At 41.8% G+C, this 22,151-nt stretch overlaps 1 protein-coding gene across 11 annotated transcripts in view; it reads right to left on the minus strand.

The window, feature by feature from the left end:
• The window catches only part of tp63 (tumor protein p63), a 43,412-nt gene extending 40,884 nt beyond the window's left edge, over positions 1-2,528 (minus strand). For 7 of the 11 annotated variants that reach the window (XM_081380303.1, XM_081380301.1, XM_081380302.1 and 4 more), the window contains exons 1-2: positions 2,326-2,506; positions 2,030-2,105 (exon numbers count right to left, since the gene is read on the minus strand). In XM_081380303.1, coding sequence (XP_081236429.1) covers positions 2,030-2,105; positions 2,326-2,365 — 116 coding nt within the window. In that variant the 5' untranslated portion in view covers positions 2,366-2,506. Of the gene's footprint in view, positions 1-2,019; positions 2,106-2,325 lie in introns of all 11 variants that reach the window. The other 4 variants (XM_081380307.1, XM_081380306.1, XM_081380304.1 and 1 more) reach the window with 2 other exon arrangements.
• Between the last annotated feature and the right edge of the window lie 19,623 nt (positions 2,529-22,151).

The raw sequence follows: 22,151 nt of genomic DNA on the forward strand, positions 1-22,151 counted from the left end.
GAGTTATGCATTCTGCCTGAGGGAGAGGCTGCACTGCGTCCACTTAAACACAGACCAGGCCCCTCGCAGACAGGACGGGGTCAAAAGTCACAGCTTAACAGGGCTGCCCATTGTCTCCTGACAGGTTGGGCACATCCAGCGATGAAAATGCAATCAAAACAAACAGAGTCCTGAAATCTGGGGAGACAAGTGAGAGGGGCTTCTCCACTATCTTCATTAATCAGAGGCCAGGTAACGTTCAAAGGGATCTGTCGACCCTTCCCTCATCCCTCAAACCCGGGACTGCAGGATGGACATGGTGGCTCAGACAAAAGAATAGTGGCCCCATGATTTTTCCTCCATTTAGACGCGTGCTTTTATTGTCAATGCCCAAATTCAACTGAATGTGGCAAAGGAGTGAACTGTCCCAAAGTTAGACAATCTCATATTGACTTGATTCACTCTGCACTTGTAATTTATTTGTTTTCAAAAGTATGTTTAAAAATGAATGTCAGCTTGCCAATACGGAAAAAATCATTCAATATCCCGTGTTCAAGCATAACAGAGTAAACAGGTGTGTGACAATTTAATGTTCTAACCTGTTTGGCAATTAAATATAATTTATAAGGAATTTAATGTAGGTCAATCACGAAATCTACTCAACATTTCCCCCTATTTGATCATTTAATTACTCCAAGAGGGTCTAAGAGTCAAAGTTTGTTTTTTATTTAAAATATCTGAGTCGAAGTGATTTGGACTTGCATGGAAATGCATGTTCATTTTATTTTGAGAACCTCTGTTGATGTTATTTTTAATCGGTACATATCTGTTTCTCTTCTCTTGTAGATTAGACCTACTGATAGGAGCTGGATTAGTCTCAAAAACAACTGTCTCTGCAAGACCTAACAATATAGTGGTAAGTTAGACCGTATGTCGTCACACAGGGAAGTTGTCACAAGGGATTTATGACAGTAACTATGTCCAATAACATGTGTGATTTCTCTAACCGTAGTTTTGTAAGTTGGTTTAAAATATTATGTCATAGTTTTTTCCTTAGCTGTTAGGTAAATAAATGAACACAATAAAATCACAGTGGCATTCAGGCAAGTGTCAAAACTATTATTAAAGCAGATTTTAACCAAGATGTTGAACTTATGTGTTTTCAGCTCAGGACAAGTTGAACTAACACTTTTACTGGGTCAAGTTGTCCCATGTGTTTTACAGATTTACACAATTTATTAAATTTGTTTTAATTCTTTCTTTTATATCAATGTATTTTATATTTGCAATTTTCGTGTTTAATCAATTGTTGCAACCTTCCTTAGTGTCAACGTGCCTCACTAATGAACTGCATGTTTTAACAGAGCAGGTCTTTTCAGGGAAGAAAAGAACGTAATAGCCAAGATTTTTAGTTACTGTATGTGCCTTTACAGAAAGTGACAACTAGCTCTACTAGTCTCTTCTAAAGCATAATTTAGCATGACTGTACCAATTACATGGCTTTCACCTGAAATTTACGTGTTAGAGTAACAACCTTTTTACATTAAAACAATATATTTTTGTTCATTTTACAGGCCTGAAAAATTGCATACTCTCACATGAACAGATTGAAAAGCATTCTTCCACATTACCCTGTGATTGTCAACATACCAAATTACTAGATAAAGATAAAATATGTTGGTGTTCATTGTACATAACCTATTTAACCATAACAATTGATTTAATACAGAGATTTAGATCCAAAGCAGCTAAGAAAATCTGGCATTTGAAAATGTACGTAGTATATGAAAGTATATGAAAAAGGTGCCAATACTCCATTGAAATGGAATACTACATTAGAACGGCATTAACGGATACAAGCATGAGAATTGAATCCCTAGCTATTAATACAGCTGTATTTAGAGTTGAACTCTGTTCAGACCCACAAAAACAAATGTCCAGTAGCGAGTGGATGAAGAGCTAACAAGCAAGCAAGCTGAGTATCTAGACAGTTCACCCTAAACTGCACAAAACGCTGACTTTCACATAAGAACAGCACACCTATAAATACCGTATAGCCAGGCAGCAGCTGGAGAACCAGACATAACTGTTAGCACCTCCAGCAAGTCTCAGTCCAGACAGCAACTCTTTAATAAGGAGAATAAAACAAAAAACAAAAAAACTGTTCTGGACCATAGAAACAGCCACATGTTGTTTTGCAATGTGCTCATATCTATTTACAAATGAAGCAACTAAATAAAACCATGTGTGCATGCCCAAGTAAGTGGTCAAGATAAACCTGGTGACCTTAAAATGGCTTTTCAGAATTGGCCAACAAATTGGCACAAACTGTTGCTTCTGTCTTACCGTTGAAATGCTCGCTCTGGGCAGAATTGCACTGCTGCATAGGGAGAGGTCATACTGCCAGACTGGGGTCTTTACTGAGGTCGTCAAGGTTATCGGCAAGTGGCCCAAGCACATGTATTACAGCAGATCTGGAGTTATAAATAAATGAAAAACATGAAAAACAAACAAAAAAGAAATTGTGAGGCAGATTAAAGTGCTAGAAGGTCAAGTGCACAGGAGTGAATCAAGTGTGGAGGATGTTTTAATTTTGGTTTAATCTTTCTACAGCCCACAAGCAAAGGGGTGGCGTCAATGCCAACATGCTGACCAATCCCTGACAACAACTGGACATGGTATCATACCCACTCAGTTGCTAGGATATAGATATTAAGCAACAACCCCCACCCATTCCATTCCTAGTCCATGTCCCCAGCGATGTCTGTCTAAGCACTAACCTGAAAAGCACATTCCGCTGTCCATTCGCTGGCTGCCGTTTCTATCCAGAATCCCAGGAGCTTTCAGCCATGCGTGGTGATTGCATCACTCTAGCCGCTAACTTCTATTTTAACCTGACCAGGTGAAATAGATGTCACATCAAATAGCCCTCGGTGACCACGGTGGCTTCCTGACCTGTCAATAGGGCTGAAACTCTGTGTTAGAAGTTTATCACCCTGCATCCCTTCATCCATTAACATGCAGAGCAAGCACCTGTGACATGACAGGCTTATTTTAATTGGCAGATTTTTGCTCTTATTGAATAAGATGAATAAAACCAACATTATAAACTCAAAATGATGCTCTCCTGTTGATGTAAGCTTGTTGGTTGCTATCAATTCTACAATGCAAATTAAAATAGAACTACCACTGTATGTCCTTCAATGTTCTCTTAACACAACACATAGCTGTATTGTTAGAATCAAGCCATCCATAGATGCGCACAGAAATTATAGAAAAATCTCACTTGATTCACACCTGCCGATGGTATAGACCAGAGGCTGTAAACTTAGAGGTGTTTTGCGGTTTTTACGGGTTGAATTGCAGATGAATCAGAGGTCTAAAATAAAGGGGAGGTCACAGAGGGGAGAAGGATAATAAATAGATGCTGGGTATCCAGGGAACACGATCCGGTGCGCCGGACTTTTGTACCTTTAAAGAGAGCCTCAGTCAAGTGTCTTCCTTCTTCTATCCTATTCCACCACCCATAATGTACTATAAAGGGAAACCTTATAACGTGCACAGTGTGTACTAAACTATTGTGTTCAGGGCATAGGCCGTTTGTTTGTACATCCATTCTTTTTCGCAACCCAGTTTAGACAGGACTCAATTGTATCCATTAGGAATTGACTGGATTCTGAAAACTGGATGTCCCATTCCAGAATGGAACCAGACCCGATTGCAGATTTGCAGTATTATCCAATAGCCTATGTGAAATTATGTTAGCAGAAAAGCAAATGTGTTTTGGTAGAAGAGCAAAAAATACTGAAAAATTGTAACTTCATGTTTACTTAAATATCAACATGGACAATTCCTTTTTTTTTTTTTTTTTTAAATATGCAGCAAAGGATTCATTCATGCATATCATTGTGTTTTTTATTTATTTTATTTTTTATTCATGTGCCCTTGTAATTTTAAGTTGGCATAAAACGGAATTTACGTAAGTCTTTCTTCCCTATTGTGACATATCCGAGTGAAACAGCTTCTCGAACAAGAAAAAATGTAGGGTGGGACTCGATTTTGTCCATCGGGAATTGATTGGATTGTTGGATCGTTGTTGTTTGCTATTGCTGTGATCTCATGTGAGTGACAGGTTGTCCGATCCTTGAATACAAACTTCTGTTTCATGCCTACTTTAACCAAAGCCACTTTAAGGAAAGCCTTCAATATTAGCAAATAAAGTGTAAATGCGGTGGTAGGCAGAGATGGAGACCAGAGGCCTTTTTTTAATGTCATTGGAGAAGAAGAGTAGAGAAGTCACAAATAATTGTTCCTTAATAACCAATCACATTACAGCCTTAATGTCTTGAATTTCTGTCAGTGTTTTACGACTGTCAAATTCGATGACATTAAGGCCAAATTAACCGTTACGCTTTCTCCAATGGTAAAGTCACGGACCTAATAAGAACATCTCTGCTTTAACTAACTGACCGGCAACCTCTCAATCTCATGTCCTTTGATATATCTTTGCCTACACATGCCAAGCAGCAAGTTATTTTAGACCAACCCCACAACACACACCCAACACACAGTTAAGCACACACGGCACACACCCAGGCAGATAGCTTTACAAACATCTGCAAATTGTGTGTCCTCATTTTGCCATTCCTGAGCAGAATCCAACTTTAACTAAATGTTTCGCCCAGCTGTACTTGGCTTTAGTTTATAGATGGAGGCAGATTCCCACATACCCACTACCAAAGTGAAAATACTTTTAACTTAACTGTCACTCGATACAATCCCAGACTTTCACTGTGTACTGGATATTAAATATTAAATAACTAAAAGCATTAGAGAAGTGCTTTCTGCTCTCTTTAAGGAGGTAGAATATTTCAACACCACGGCTAAATAAATCTTACGGAAAATGAGTTTGCAATCTGAATTGAATTTGATAAGATTTGTATATAAAAAAATATATATATATATATTTTTTTTTTTGCACAAAATAATTGCAAGGAAACGTGCCTTATCTGTCGAGTAGACTGAAAGCAAGAACAAACATACAAGAGAGTGACGCGACAAGTTTAGTCCGATTCACAAATAAAGGATACGGTTATTTTAATTAATCATTCAAAAAGACTCACAAACTCAGGAATCATCCGTTCTAATCCGTCCCTGAATTAACTAATTGGCTGTGTCGGAAATTGCCCCCTATACCCTTAAATGGGGCACTATTTGAGGGGACAGCCATTTGCAGTGGTATCCGAAACCATTCCAGACGTTATCGAGTGCAGTCATTTAATCCCATAATGCGCCGCAATAACAAGTGTGCAACCGTTGTACACTCAAAGGCACCCGCATGAATTAATCTCTCCGGAAGATGAAGCCTGCAGGTGAATCATCCATCCATTTTCCAAACCGCTTGTCCAATGTGGGTACAGCGCAAAATCATACAAGTATAAATTCCTTTTTAATTGGTTATTAAATTGTTTAATTAAAGCTATACATAGTTTACATTTCCATGAGTTTAATATAAGTCTTTTCATTACTACTGAAGCTGTTAGTTTGTTAAGTTTCAAATGATTATTAAATAGCAAGCACAAACAATGCAAAAGTGGGAGCCCTTCCAGTGGACTTAGTGTCCGAATTTGCTCACTTCATTCCTTCAAGTGGTGTAAATGGACTATATTAGTGGAGTAATGTAGGGAGTAGTGAATTTATAAGGGACGATTTCAAACACAGCCACTGTCAGACCAGTTACTGAATCCACGTCTCTACATTCCGTTCCAAAAAGAAGTTGTGTACATAAGGTTTGTGAAACTTAAATCAGTAAAATATCTACTATACCCGTCTCCCATGAAAGACTAGCTTTATAGATCAAAGAGAAGTATTGTTGTATGCAGGTGTTTACCGTGATGATAAAATCATATGACAACAAATTAGTTTAAGATAATGATCAAAAGTTTTGTTTTGATTTTTTCTGCTAGTGTCAGCAGGTTATAGGTGCATTCTTAAGGGAGTTGCAGAATTACATTACACAATTAACAATTATTGTTATAAGTTTGTGAAGCACAAAACAGAACACTCTATAGACGTGTTTGAACATCCGTTTTAGCGGTAGCTCTGTATATTTCTATGGCATTGCTGTCGTCGAGAAATTAGCAGGTGCAGTGGATTTACTTATTGTAGAGTTAACGACAGTTATCATGAGCATTGTCTGAAGAGGATGTCATAACAAATAAATAAATAAAACTGAAATCATTCTATTTGGGCCCAAGGAAAACTGTGTGCTTGATGTTGACCGTGGTTCTCTTGCCCCATATATATTTATATATATATATATGTTTTTATTTTTTTATGCATGCACATGTATAACACTACTGTATGCTTTGTAGCCTATTATATTACCTTTGCATCAAATTACACAAAACTAGTTAACACTGCTGACTGTGAGGGTGTTTCTAATACAGCAGCTGTGGGAGCGATGGTAAAGTTGACATTCATCTGGAAATGGAACGGCACTTCACCAGGCCTGTAACGTTGATCATTTATAAACCTATAACAACACAGCAAAACACGTCAATATGTTTCCAATATATAAGTATGCAACTTAAGTATACAATAAGTATGCAAATTGTTGTTCATCACGATTTCAAAATAAAAGCTAAAACCCTTGATCTGAGTTTGAATGTTTTCATGTGTTCTTGTTCAAGAAATTACAATGACTGTAGCATTTCTATCATAAAGAAGTGGCCAAATATTAAAGCTGCAGTCGGCAAGTCTGGCAGATTGGGTCGACTTAGCCAAAATTTTGAATGTTTACAACTCTCATGCCCCTCCCCCACTACCAACGAGCACCCGCCCATCGTCAGTGCGTGTGTACCTGATTTTCTGTGAACACGTCCGTCTCTTCAGCATCGATCAACACCATGGACTCGGAGGTAGGCTGCCCTGGCTAATCTATCCATAGATAGCAATATTATCCATAAATAACAAGCTGAGCCATATCGCATTAATTATCGCAGGCGATACGTCCGCGATTTTTAATGCGATATGGCTCAGCTTGTCAGTTAACTACGGCTCTGTGTAGTAAATGCCACTCCATCTGAAAGCAGGTGATGGTGATTTACTACTAATCAAGGAACCGGCTTTACTGACGAGATGCGCCTAACAATGTCATGCGATATCGCCCAGCCCTAGTGAGTAGGTACCTTGCTGAAATCGCACAGACATCGCAAAGTGTATGCTCGCCTTAACATGCCAGAAATTCATCCGATTGCCGGTCGGGAGAGGTTAATCGCCTCTCGTTTCCCCCTGTACACTGCAAGACAAACAACGCACGACAAAGCTGAAAATCCCGACCCGAAAAAGAGTCGCACGAGTCAGAATTTGGCTCAAAATCGGACGAAAATCGCAGTGTATGCCCGCCTTAACAGATTAGCACAGCGACCGTCATTGTTCTGAAGTATACAGCCATAGTTTTTATATAAAGCAACAAATAGTCTTGATGAGCTTAGGCCAATCCTCAAACTAACCTCAGGCTCTATCCTCACCGGTAAGCCCACAAAAAAAACAGACATAACAGAAAATTAAACACTAACTGATCTCCCCATACTAATCTTGACCAAAACACAAATAACACTTAATTTTAACATTACCTCTTTTAACAGTCAGAAGAAAAGCATGATGGAAACTAGAAATCTGCTGCAATTTATTAACCACACGCCTGTTTGTAGCCCGTGGGGAAAATTCAAAGCTAGCTCGCTATACTGGCTGTACAATTTTAATTAATTAGGCTATAGTGTATAAGCTACGGCAACGACAAGGTGACTTCTCAGGCAAAAATAAGATTTATTTTACCGCGTAGTTAGAACTGAGAGCGTGGGAACAGCGCCGCTGAGAAGGGTTGCAAAACACACTGATGTAGCAATTAGCGACACCTGCGTGGAGGCACAGGAGAAGCAGAGGGGAAACACGCCGTTGAGTGTCACGTGAGAGAGTCTGTGATGATGCAGTTATCAACTTTTGGATCTATTTTATTCCCCTTTTTGAAAGTTGTGAAAACACTATTGTGGAGTTTTTCTTTTGTTATTTGAGCAAATTATATTATATATAGCCTATACATATTTAATGGAGTCTTTCATTCAATGCAATAGAAGTTTACCCACCTGTGATTACTTTCGCTTCTGTGAAACCCAGAAATGTGAAAAGGGTCAATTACTCTGCATCGAGGTTGACGACTGAAGACTATTATTCTAGTATTGATTCCTTCAGATTTAATAGACATGTAACAAGTCAGTTTCCACAAGGCAGAGCATGTGACAACACATGTGCTGCAAATACTCAATGCAACCAAATTCAAAAATGTGATGCAAATAGCACAAAGCAATGCCCTGCAATTGAAGAAAAACAACAAATTAAGATGACATCTTCTTCGGTTTGAGACCACATGTGCTGCAAATAATCACAATGCAACCAAATCTAGAAAAGCGCTGCAAATAGCACGGAAATGTTTCAAGGGGACCCCAACAAGTGACAAACCTGGCTGGGACATGCTTATTGTTCAGTGTCTACTCGTCAGTGGTGTTTGTCGATTCTTGTAATGTAAGCCTATAGTCCAAGGAGGATGAAGATAGTTCCAATAAACAATAAGTTCCTGACCAGCTGAGGCGGGGCTGAAGGACTGGCAGAACTTTGCAGTGGAGGTGGGAAAGGGAGGCTGAGTGGGGTCAGCGATGATGTCAATACAGGGTGATGAAGCAGTCCTTATGCTGGGTAGGAGCATTGCGGTGATGACACAATTTCAATACAATGCGATGAAACAGTCTTTGTGCTGGACCAGACCAGTGATGATGAGGGCATAAATGATTCAGGGCTGGGCTGAACCAGCGATGATGAGGGTACAGAAGGCTCAGGGCAGGGCTGGGTGGGTAACATAACCTCATTCCCAATCGATCAGCCATTCCTCCGTGTCCAACATCACCAACCCTCTCCTTTTCACAGATGTTGCCTGCTCGCACACCTGCTCAGACTCACTGTGGTGCTTCAGCTCCAGGGCGGCTCCTCCATCACGGCAGGCGGAAGCTCCTCGTCTGCGGTGGGCTCTGGCGTCATCTCCGTGTCATGGGTGACAAACAGGGGGCCAATGTTTCTGAAAACATTGAAGCTTCTCCGGGCGCCGCCATGGATTAGAAGAACCCCACCTGCTGTTAGCATTCCATTGACTCCCATTCATTTTGGCGTCACTTTGACAGTGAATAACTTTACATCTGAGGCGTTTAAAGACTCCATTTGTCCATTATTTATTTCTAAAGAAACACGAAAATGTATAAAAGGCTCCATTACCTTGTATCTTACGTTATGGTCCCGTAGATGCAGTTTTTGTAAAAATAGGCTAACGATTGCGTCATAACCATGCGACTCTCTGTCGCACAGTAGAGAAATAACCGTATGGACAGGAGGAGAAGCTCGCGGGCAATCGGGGGGACGTGGAGGCAAAATGACAAAATAATTAATCAGAATACTTAGCAAAAGTTTCTCCTGCTCCTAGCTCATGGACACCTCCTACTCACGCTCTCCATCTCTGCAAGTTTCAGAAGGGAATGATTCAGATTTCTTTTTGCTACTAGAAGACAGACGGGTTGCTCACGTCACATCTACGTCGTCAAGCTCAGTTTGAGGCTGCGCAGTACGCTCGGCCATCAGGAAGTGAGTGCTTCCAATTGACTTCACTTTTCTCCGTTGAAACCTATGGGGTCGCTGTGTCCAGTTTATATACTGTCTATGGTGACAAACAGCTGTGATGATTAATGAGTGTCAATGGAAACCGATGAGTGGCGGGAAACTTGAACAAACACAGGAAACAGGCAGCGGATGAATACGAACTAAAAGTTAATGAAACCGAATCTAACAGAAATAACTGTGACATCGATGACCTAAAAGGTGAGTTTTTTTAATGTTTATTTTAAATGAACATTTTTAACTTTAACTTTTAACACCGTAATGGTATGTGCATTGTGATTGTTTGCAGCGCGCTTCTGTATTTGGTTGCGTTGTGAGTATTTGCAGATGAATACGTTTTCCTAATTTGCTGGTGTTTTTTCTATTTGCATGTGTTTTTTTCAGTTGCAGCGTGTTGAGCCCTCTTGGCCACCGTACCTTCCACTTGCAATCATAGACAGTAAAAGAAATGGACACAGCGACCCCATTGGATTCAACGGAGACAAAGTGAAGTAAATTAGAAACTCTTACTTCCTGGGGGTCGAGCGTACTGCACAAACTCAAACTGAGCTTGACGACGTAGATGTGACGTGAGCAACCCGTCTGTCTTCTAGTAGCTGTGCCAATTGCGACTTTATTTCACCCAATTCTGACTTTATAACATGCAATTGCGACTTTATTTCACGCAATTCTGACTTAATATCTCGCAATCCTGAGAAATAATGTCAGAATTGCGAGATGTAAACTTGCAATTGTGAGATAAAAAGTCGCAATTATCTTTTAAAATGTTTTATTCTGTGGCGGAAACAAGCTTCCATAGACAAGCACTCTTTTGGCTACTGTATATGAAAAGATCATGAGGAATTAGCATAGTATAGTTTTTTTCTTTTTCACCATAAACAATTATATTTGGACAAATCACCAATTTGGACCACACACTGTAGTGGTTACCACCCCTGTTCTCCAAGCAAGGACAAAATAACACTACTAATATGATCTCTTGTTGAGTCCAAGTGATATTGCAGATGACACATGAAACCCTTACATCACTGCAGTGTTAATTGCTCTTAACATGCAGTCATTGGATGATAGTCACTCCATCCCTATTACTTCATATGAAATACACATTCTCATTTAGGGCCCTCGTGATTACGTCAGTTTCTACAGTGGGCTGTGGCCTGTGTGTGTCTAATCTCACATCTCTAATGTGCTTATTATCTTGTTGCAGTGTAGATCACAGAGTGGTGTTGCATGATCTGCAGGGTTAAACCCATGTTAATCTGTACTTGCATAGATGGGTTAAAAGTAGTTGTTTATAAGGCTATGACTGAAGCACATGCAACTTTAAGTACATCATCCATCCTAATTCGTCTTTATGCCCTTTATCTTCCTTTACGCACCATGGTACGGCAGTTCACACCACCTATTACTGTCCTGTGCTTGTGTACGGCTAAGCAGTTGTCGGGGGGCAGCTGGTGAGGACGGTCTTCAACATGAGGTCAAGCGTACACTGCGTGGGACGAACATACGCCAGCCACTCTCAGGCACAGTGTAGGGCTCAAGCGTATGCGTATGTGTCTGTATTGCCCGCTGTGACTAATGGTGTGGGTATCCAAATGAGTCAGAGGGACTGGTGTTCAGTGCAGTGTTTGAGAGGTGATAATTCATGGAGTACAGAGGCTTGTGAACAACTCCAAAACTGCCCGGCAACTCACCAGTGTTTACATCAGCCTGTCACATTAAACATGAAGCCGGATCATTCCTTTTACGAACAAAATAAAGGGCGAAATAATCCACTTGCTATGGAGGGAATGGCAAATTATTACTAGAATAGTGACAACGATACGGTTTCTGATAAAGAAATCGAAAAGTCTTGTATGCCAGGTTCTTAGAAATGTATTTTTGTTGGTTTCATATGGTTTTAAAAAAAACAACAACAACTTTATATAAGTTTCAAGAAAGGTTTCAATGTAATTACTCTAAAATGTCATGTGGTGCAATACAAACAAACAACATTTTCATAACCCCTTGAATACACACGAGTGTGCACATCTTAATTTTTATTTTCAGATATATAATTTTAAAAATAAAACCAGAACTAACCTTGCCTTGTCATAAAAATATCAGTAAGGTTTTTTAATCTTATTGATGCTGTTTTCTTCATTATGATCAGGACAGTTGTATTATGCCCCCTGCCAAAAAATTAATTCATACATAAAATAAAAATAAAACATTTCATTTTAATTCTGAAATTAAAAACATGCTCATAATACTATGTACTGATTATATTATATGCAAATTGCATTTGTAATGGGGTTTTGAATACATTAATAGATCCTATTAAAAATGAACAGGTAACAAGTGATTCACACTTTTGAAACAATAACTGAAAGCGTCTTATAAAAAAACTCCACCTCTCACATGCTGTCATTAAAGAGATAATACTAGTTTGTGCACCTTGTTATTGCTCTAAGTATAAAACTGTAGACAGAGACAAATACTTTCCCACGTTGTGAATCACACTATACCTACTACCCTCAGCTCACTTTTGTCACAGTGACTTCTCCACCTAAAATCAGTTGTGTCACCATTCATGGGAAAATTCAAGTTGCTGGTGGCAAGGAGTTAAAGGCGAAATGCCAAATTTTGAATCATCCTGTAGGACAGCTTTTGGTGGGAACCAGATTTGTTTTCTTTCTTTTTTTTTTCTTTTTTTTATATCCTCTGTTGCATTATTAATGACAAACTGGTTTGGGATTATAGCTGAATAATTCACATCTAGTAAAAGCTGTTAGTCTACAACAAAACAACTGATTTGTTTTGTTTTTTGTCTTGCAGCTGTGTTGCACCAGCTCCAAAACATGTAACCCTTCCTGAACTGTATAATACTGTTGTTTTTACACAACACACTTCTCCTTCATTTTTCACCTTTCTATTTGTTCTTGTGCATGTTCCAGTTTGATTGCAAAAACTTTGATTGCTGCAAAGGTTAAAAGTATGTAAGGAACTAAAGATCATGCATGTATCAGACAATATTCACAGGTTATCTAAGCAACATTTATTTAATTACAGTGCAGTAATCATCATAAGATTATAATTATGAACAGATTTTTTTTTAAAGGTAACAAACAAAAACACCTTCCAACTTATAATATAAAAAATCAGAGCACATTATGACACATGGGTAAGCCACCGTTTGTTTAAACAGGTTTTTCTGGACTTTGTTTACCTCTGCAATACAGAATCCTCTCATTTACTGAGAAAAAAAAATACTCTGTAAGTGTGACACAATGTGTTCTCAACAACAGTCATTTCAAGCCTCACATCTCAAGCCTTGTTCACACCGCCTGCATTGCTGAATATTGCAGTCAGTGCACTTGTTGGTTGTTAGTAGGCATTACTTCTGGTTTTGATCATCACCACTGCTTAGATGTCATCAAATCAGTTTTTATACCAATAAAAATTTGCATTCTAGAGGAAAATAAATTGTAAATCATTTGCACCAGTGCATAATGCATAATATCAGAGACAAGAATCTATGAGCTAGGCATGTAAACCTCACTCCCTTGCCCTCAAGTTAGTGTGCCTAACCTGAGGCCTAACCGCCTCCCATGCCAATTAATGGTTCAATCCCATTTGTAATGGTCCGAGTAGGCCCTAGTAATGTTGGTGCAGTAACCGGGGTGGGGGTGAGGTTTAGGGGGATGAATGTAATGGAGGCCAATTAATAAGAGCTGTGCAGGTAAATCTCACTCCCCTGCTCTTTAAATGCAAACTAGAAGAACTAACTTGCACTATGAGCACCATTCTCTCCAGAACATTGGATATTGTTGCACCCGTTAAATTAAAAAAGGTGAGAGAGAAAATTAAAGCACCATGGTACAACAATACTACGCATGTTCTAAAGAGAGAAACCTGTAATTTAGAGCGTAAATGGAAACAAACTAATTTAGAGGTCTTTAGAATCGCATGGAAAGACAGTATGTCACGTTATAAAAAGGCCCTAAAAGCAGCCAGGACTGAGCATCTCCGCAAACTAATAGAAAATAACCAAAACAATCCAAGGTTTTTATTTAACACCGTGGCTAGACTAACAAATAAACAAGCATCACCGGAACAAAATATCCCGTTACAGTTTAGTAGTAATGATTTCATGAACTTCTTCACTGAGAAAATAGAAAGCATCAGAACCACAATTGTAAACGTTCAATCTTCAATCGCGCCTTATAATTCAGCCTCAATTATCACCCCGCAAGAACAATTACAGTGCTTTACAACTATAGAACAAAAAGAGTTAAATAAATTTATCACTTCATCTAAAACAACAACATGTTTATTAGATCCTATACCAACTAAACTACTGAAAGAAGTGTTACCTATAGTGGAAGAGCCTCTCCTCAATATTATTAACTCATCTTTATCTTTAGGTCATGTTCCAAGAACATTTAAATTGGCAGTTATAAAACCACTCATTAAGAAACCACAATTAGATCATAATAACCTAGCAAATTATAGACCAATTTCAAATCTTCCATTTATGTCTAAAATATTAGAAAAAGTTGTGTCCTCTCAACTGGGCTCTTTCTTGCAAGAAAATGACATCTATGAAAAGTTTCAGTCTGGTTTTAGGCCGCACCATATAGCACTGAAACTGCGCTTGTTAAAATCACAAATGATTTACTTTTAGCTTCTGACCAAGGCTGTATCTCAATATTAGTTTTACTTGATCTTAGTGCTGCGTTCGATACTATAGATCACACAATACTCTTAGATTGACTACAAAATTATACTGGTGTTCAAGGACAAGCATTAAGCTGGTTCAGATCATACTATTTAAGTATGGTCTATTTAAATGGAGAAAAATCGATCATAACTCCAGTAAACTATGGAGTGCCGCAAGGATCTGTGTTAGGTCCTCTATTATTCTCAATATATATGTTGCCACTTGGAAATATTATAAGGAAACATGGAATTAGTTTCCAATAGCCGCGTTTCCACTGTCGGGCCAGTGCGAGCCAGGGCTTTAAACGGGCTGTGCCGGGCTAGCCTCGGGCTAATAGCACCGGGCCTGCGTTTCCACTGTCGGGCCAGAAGCTCCACAGCGCTTCACTAAAACACGCCCGTAACACGCCTCTCTGGAACAACGTCACACTAACCCATCATTTCACCAACAAATAGAAGTTTTATCAGAAAACTAATCAGAAATCACTGGAAACAGCGTTGAAAACAAACATGATAAAAGCGGCCGTTTGCTGGCATTTTTGTTGTTTACTTGAATATTTAAAAAACCAAGCATCGATGCATCGATACCACAGGTTTACAATAAAAAGTGATACATTGATCATAATGAATTAATTTGTCAAAACTGCACATTAGTCACTCAGAAATAAATTACCGTTAGGTCTATTTCACAAAAGAAAGAGGACACACTTACTTCTTCAGTCGCGTCTGTTTCTGTTTATCTGGTAGTTACAGGACATATTTACATCACATTTAGAAAGAATGATAATTTCTACAAATATATGCCACCAAAAATACGACCTGAGGAGCTTTAGCACTCTCTCGACTCCCATACAGATATTTTCAGTCAGAGAAACAGAGGAAGCTCCCGAAAAAAAAGTTGCTTTATTTTATGATAGTCCGGTATAAAGAGACGAGACGTAGGCTACTGACAGATAAAATAAAAACATGACTGTGATTCATGATTGGTCTGATTTCTTCAAGCGTTCACTATGTTTTTTTACTATGCGTATCTTCAAGCGTTATATGTTTACTATGGTAGGCTAATGGTTAGCGCGCATAGTCTTTTGCATCACAAACAGAAGGCATTCAAACATGAACGCGAGTTGAATTATTTTAAAAGTCTTTAATGCTGACAGAATCATCCGGCGCTGCCGTCTCCCGACTCAGGTGAACTCCGCCTCTGTTCGTAACCACTCCTCTATCCCGAGCTGGCCAGCTTTGGCCCAAGGTATTCGACGGGCCAGAAATCCTGGCCGTTGGCCCCGAGTAAGCCCCGATCAAGCCCCGGAAGTGACAGTGGAAACGCGACTGGCCCTGGCACGCACTAGCATGGCCCGACACAGTGGAAATGCGGCTATTGTTATGCTGATGACACTCAAATATATATTGCATCACGGCCGGATGAAAACGTACTCGGTTACTAACGTAACCTCGGTTCTCTCTAGAAGAGGGAACGAGTACTGCGTTTTGTAAAAACGCTACAGGAAAAACTCTTTTTTTCACGAAATACTGAAGCAAAAAATTATCCTTAATTTTCATACATGTAAAGCGCGTTGCAGCAGTACTCAGCTATGGCGAGACGGCTTGCTCGCTCATTGGCTGCTCTGCGGCAACTGCATAAGCCTATCGAGCGAGGCCTGAGGTGACGTCAGGCCAATGAGGGCGCTTCGCGCCCTCCTTGCCATTTCCCGCCGAGACGGGTGTGGCTAACCTCTATAAAAGGAGCTCGAAAAGGCTGATTCACTTGATTTTCATCGCCGAAGCGAACCAGAGTGAACCGTACGCACGGCAGAGAACGCAGTACTCGTTCCCTCTTCTAGAGAGAACCGAGGTTACGTTAGTAACCGAGTACGTTCTCTTACGAGAGTCCTCTCGTACTGCGTTTTGTAAAAACGCTACGGGAACCCCTTGTAAAACGCCGTGCGTGCTGGGATAAAGACACCGATCACTGGAAGCTAAGCCAGGTGTACAGTGCATAACCACCAGATAGACTCACAAAGAGTCTGGGAATAAGGGAGGGGGACCTTAATTCCCTATACTGTAGCGTCCGCAGACGTAAAACATGACCTCACAGAGAGAGTCTAGAGACAAGAGGGGATTCCCTCCGTCCTTATATGGTCGCGTCAGCAGACGTGAATATGACATCACATAGACAGGGTGGGGAACCTGAACTAAATGTGGGAAATGTGGGTCTTACACAATTCTGCCCATAAGACAGTCGGTAGCGCGTTGCGCATGCGATTTCAGTGTTCTAGCTAGACAGCTGAATCGACTACACCGATAGTAGCTTAGCCTGCAAGGCGGGAACCTCTAGGTTGTAAAACCTAATAAATGTAGACGGCGAGGCCCAGCCTGCCGCCGTACATATATCCTGTAAGGAAATCCCGCTGGACCAAAAACGGGCACTGGAGGCCCTTGACAGTATAAGCCAGCGCTATGGCGTCAACTATCCATCTGGATAAGCTCTGTTTCGAAACAGCCATTCCCTTGGAACGTCCACTGAACGAGACAAAGAGCTGCTCAGTCTGTCTGAAGACAGCAGAGCGGGACACGTAAGCTCTTAAAGCCCTAATAGGGCAAAGAAAACTTGAGTCCCCTTCCTCACTTGATCCCGGCAGGGCAGACAGGGAGATAACCTGAGCCCGAAACGGCGTGTTGAGGGACTTTGGCACATAGCAATGCTTAGGTTTGAGTATGACTTTAGAGTCATTAGGTCCAAACTCTAAGCACGCTGGGCTCACGGAGAGCGCGTGCAGGTCGCCTATGCGCTTCACCGAAGCGAGAGCCATCAAAAACACTGTTTTGAAAGACAAATGTTTGAGGCTAATAGATTGGATAGGCTCGAAAGGGGCACCTTTCATGGCCGCCAAAACCGTAGAAAGGTCCCACATAGGGACTGAAGGAGGTCTGGGTGGATTCAGCCTCCTAGCTCCCCTGAGGAAGCGGATGACTAAATCGTTCCTTCCTAGTGACTGACCCAGCGTTGTTCCAGAGAACGCTGTAATAGCCGCCACATAAACTTTGAGCGTGGAAGGGGATCTGCCCTTATCCAACAGCTCCTGTAGGAAGGAGAGAACCTCCGTCACCTCACAATTGAGAGGTGATAGGCTCCGAGCTGTACACCAGCCGGAGAAAACCGACCACTTTGAGGCATAAAGCCGCCGAGTCGACGGCGCTCTGGCCTGAGTGATGGTATTTATCACTCCCTCTGCGAGTTCAACGGATATCCGTTGAGCGCCCACACATGAAGGGACCACAGCTCCGGGTGTGGTTGCCAAATCGAGCCCCCGGCCTGCGAGAGGAGATCTCTCCTCAATGGCACTGGCCATGGAGCGATGTCTGCTAGCTGCATCAGGACTGGAAACCATGCTTGGTTCTTCCAGAACGGTGCTACAAGCAGCACTGGGCATCCTGTTTCCCTGACCCGCTCTAACACCTGTGGCAGGAGGGAGACGGGGGGGAAAGCGTATAGCGGGCAGCGCGGCCACATCAGGGACAGCGCGCTGTCGTTCTTGGAAAAGAACACGGGGCAATGAGCGTTTTCGCGGGACGCGAATAGGTCCACCTCCGCTCTGCCGAATCTCTCCCACAATAGTCGGACTGTTTGTGGGTGTAGAGACCATTCGCCCAGGGGAATGTTGTTCCTGGACAGTCTGTCTGGGCCCACATTCTGGAGCCCAGGCACATGCACTGCTCTCAGCGAGCGCAGATTGTGCTGAGCCCATATCAGGAGGCGTTTCACCAGCCTGTACAGGGATGTGGATCTCAGACCGCCCTGGCGATTTATATAGGACACCACGGCCGTGTTGTCCGAGCGGACTACGACGTGTTGGTCCTTGATTTGGGGACAAAAACGCGTCAGCGCGTTGTGCACTGCCAGCATTTCCAGGCAGTTGATGTGTTGGAGCTTTTCTCGTTCCGACCACAGGCCAAAGAACGGTCTGCCCTCGAGCAGCGCTTCCCATCCCGAGGTGGATGCGTCTGTCGACACCATCCTCACTCCCGAGGAAGTCCCCAGGCTTACACCTGATCGGTACCAGTCGTCCGCCAACCAAGGTATCAGGGCTGACGTAACCGGCCGGACACCCACGCTCCGCGCGGTACTCGCGCTTTCAACCAGAACTGCAGAGGGCGCATGCGGAGCAAGCCCAGCTGAAGAACTGGTGATGCTGAGGCCATGAGACCTAGCATCCTTTGAAACGTCCTGAGCGGGGTAGTCGCGCCGCAGCGGAAGGATCTCGCCGCGCGCTGAATGTGCAGCATGCGCTGTGGCGACAGCCGCGCTGTCATAGACTGTGAGTCCAGCGCCAGCGGCCAGCGCGAGTACTCGCATGAGCTCCTTCTCGATGTTGGCTCTCGTAGTGGGCTTGCGGGCAGGAGGCGCGAGATCCTCGGAGCTCGCCCAGTCCTCACTGCCTGAAGCTAGCAGAGAGCAGGAATCCTTCTCTCCCGACGCGGCCTCGGAAACAACTTCCTCTGATGAAGCAGCGGCAGACTGCGGGCGCTGAGCATCAGGAAGTGATTCAGGAGAAGCCGGTGAAGCAGGCGGGCGAACCGGCGAGCTTAGTCAGGCTGGAGCGGGTTCCGGGACCCGCTGCGAGCGGCGCTTCTTACGGCGCGGCAGCGCGGCGGGGAATGCAGGCTCTGAGAAGAATGCCAGGCGAGTCCGCAGAGTCACCATCGGCAAAAGCTCGCAGTGAGGGCAGCCGCCGTCAGCGAGCGCGAGCGCTGCATGGTCCTCACCCAAACAGGAGACGCAGATGACATGGCGGTCTCCCTCGGTGAGTGGGGCTCGGCACGAGCCGCATGAAGGCATCTTTAAAAAGACGCAGCTCTTTTAGGGGGTGAGTGTCGCAGGGCGAACACACACACACACACACACAAGAACAGTAGAAATAATGGAAAGGATATGGCGTCGGAAAGCGCAGCAGGTACGGCTGTAGAAGGCGGCGTTGGCCAGCGGCTTCGAGGGCTCGTCCCGCTGAAGTGCTTGCCTCAGACGACGCTTGCTTCCTCGTGATCCAGCGATGCGTGCGCTGGATCACACCCGTCTCGGCGGGAAATGGCAAGGAGGGCGCGAAGCGCCCTCATTGGCCTGACGTCACCTCAGGCCTCGCTCGATAGGCTTATGCAGTTGCCGCAGAGCAGCCAATGAGCGAGCAAGCCGTCTCGCCATAGCTGAGTACTGCTGCAACGCGCTTTACATGTATGAAAATTAAGGATAATTTTTTGCTTCAGTATTTCGTGAAAAAAGAGTTTTTCCCGTAGCGTTTTTACAAAACGCATTACGAGAGGACTCTCGTAAGAGAACGCTAAATTATCCAAACTGACAGAGTGTGTTAAAGATATAAAAGATTGGATGACGCGTAATTTTCTTTTATTAAATCCAGACAAGACAGAGGTACTACTTATCGGTTCAAAAAACCACCCACAAAACCTCTCACAATACAATTTTAACATAGTAGGATGCCCTGTTACTTTATCCTCTACAGTAAAAGACCTGGGTGTTATATTAGATTGCAACCTGTCTTTTGAAAATCATTTTTTTTCTCAGTAAATGAGAGGATTCTGTATTGCAGAGGTAAACAAAGTCCAGAAAAACCTGTTTAAACAAACGGTGTTACAAAAACAGCATTCTTCCACCTTAGAAACATTGCTAAGCTACGTAATAGGCTATCAGTTTCTGATGCAGAAAAGTTAGTTCATGCATTCATGACCTCGAGACTAGATTACTGTAATGTTTTATTAGCTGGTTGTCCTGCATCCTCAATAAACAAGCTACAGTTAGTCCAAAATGCAGCCGCTAGAGTTCTTACTAGATCAAGAAAATATGATCATATAACACCGATTTTAATATCACTACATTGGTTACCTATAAAGTCCCGTATTAACTACAAGGTATTGCTACTGACTTATAAAGCCCTAAACGGCTTAGCTCCAGTCTATTTAACGGATCTTCTATCGCCCTATAATGCATCGCGCTCTTTAAGATCACTTAATACGAGGCGTTTGGTCATACCTAGGATATCCAGATCCACCAAAGGAGGGAGAGCATTTTCACATTTAGCTCCAAAACTCTGGAATAGTCTTCCTGATACTGTTCGTTGCTCAGACTCGCTCTCCCATTTTAAAACTAGATTAAAGACGCATCTCTTGAGCCAGGCATTCATATAATATTTTTAATCTTACAGTTAAATCCGGTCTCTAGTTCATAAACGCCAGAGGAGAACTGGCCCCCGACTGAGCCTGGGTTTTCCCAAGTTTTTTTTTTTTTCTCCATTAGGTCACCTGATGGAGTTTTTCGGTTCCTTGCCACTGTTGCCTTTGGCTTGCTCAGTTGGGGATATTTTGGGGATATTTATTTTTAATTTTATCAATCAATAAATTCCATCAGAAACAAACCTTGTTGTATTATTTTAATTTAATACTGTGAAGCTGCTTTGATACAATCTGTATTGTGAAAAGCGCTATACAAATACACTTGACTTGACTTGACTAGTTCAAATTCCCCTTTGAATGGTGCAAGTTACATATGGTTGCATTTTCTTAACTTTGTTGTGTGGATTAATATAGACACTTTGAAAATTCTCAATATAATCTTCCAATACGATCTGGGATAAAAATAAATCATCCACTTCTTCCTGACGTTGGGGTCCTTCAGAAGTCTATGCAGATGCTAATATGATGTTCATATCCAATATTCCTGCTGTCGGGAATATTGCTCATGCATGTGGAGTACATCAGAAATCGAACGGGCAAATGCTGTATCCAGTGTAGACAGCGTCAGTTATTTTAATGGGTTCTATTTGCTTTTGAAGATCTATTTGCTTTTGCAATCTGTGTTACTTTTTTTTTGTTTTGTTTTTTTGTTTTTTGAAGAGGACATTTTAAACTATGACACTAGCAGAATTAGATTTCTCATGTCATGATCCCTTTAATTTAACTTGTTGAACATGAAGCACCATGTGTCAAGTTTGAGATTTTTGATTTACGAATGTTGTGTTGTATCTCCATTGGACAAATACTTAATTCTTCTTTAGAGTATCAAATAAGCGGCTGCCTCAGACTGCTGACAGTTCATGTGTACCCTATGGGTTGTTGCAGTAAGGGGTCGTGTAAAAAGAGATCTCTTTTAACAGCCCTTGTACACATCTGAGCAGGTGTCTCCGGCTCAGCACTTCTGTGAGGTAACCCTATCTTTGATATTCTAACTTTCAGAAAAATAGCTCATGATGTAAAACTTATGGCCTGGTGTTTAGCAACCAGGAGATTGGTATCCAGGCAACTGAGTGACAAGCGTGATTGGTTCTCCCGTCAAACCATTAAAATGAATGTTTGCGTAGTACATAATGTGGCATCTCAATGATATCTTATCCATGGTCCATGAGCTACCACATATCCATGCGTAATTTGAGAGAGGCTCTAAGGTGTCTTTTGTCACAGGATAGGCTTTAAAAATAAAACAGGGTTAAATTATGTAAAGGGCTACTTTAATGCAAGCAAATAGATCTCACTCAGCTCAAGAGTTAGCTGAAGGCTAAAAGTCATTTATCAAGGGTAACTTGATTATAAATTTCAAGTTGTTCCTTTAAGTCATTGACTCTACATGACTATTAAGGCAGTATTTTTGAGTTGTTATGGCAACAGACTTTATTAACTCTAGAGCTAACTCAGCTTTTAGCAGATGTTTCAGCCTGTATCCACCTATGCAGATGGATTGACGCACAATG

This window comes from Scardinius erythrophthalmus (assembly GCF_964197995.2).
Source record: "Scardinius erythrophthalmus genome assembly, chromosome: 12".
NCBI classification, from domain to species: Eukaryota; Metazoa; Chordata; class Actinopteri; order Cypriniformes; family Leuciscidae; genus Scardinius; species Scardinius erythrophthalmus.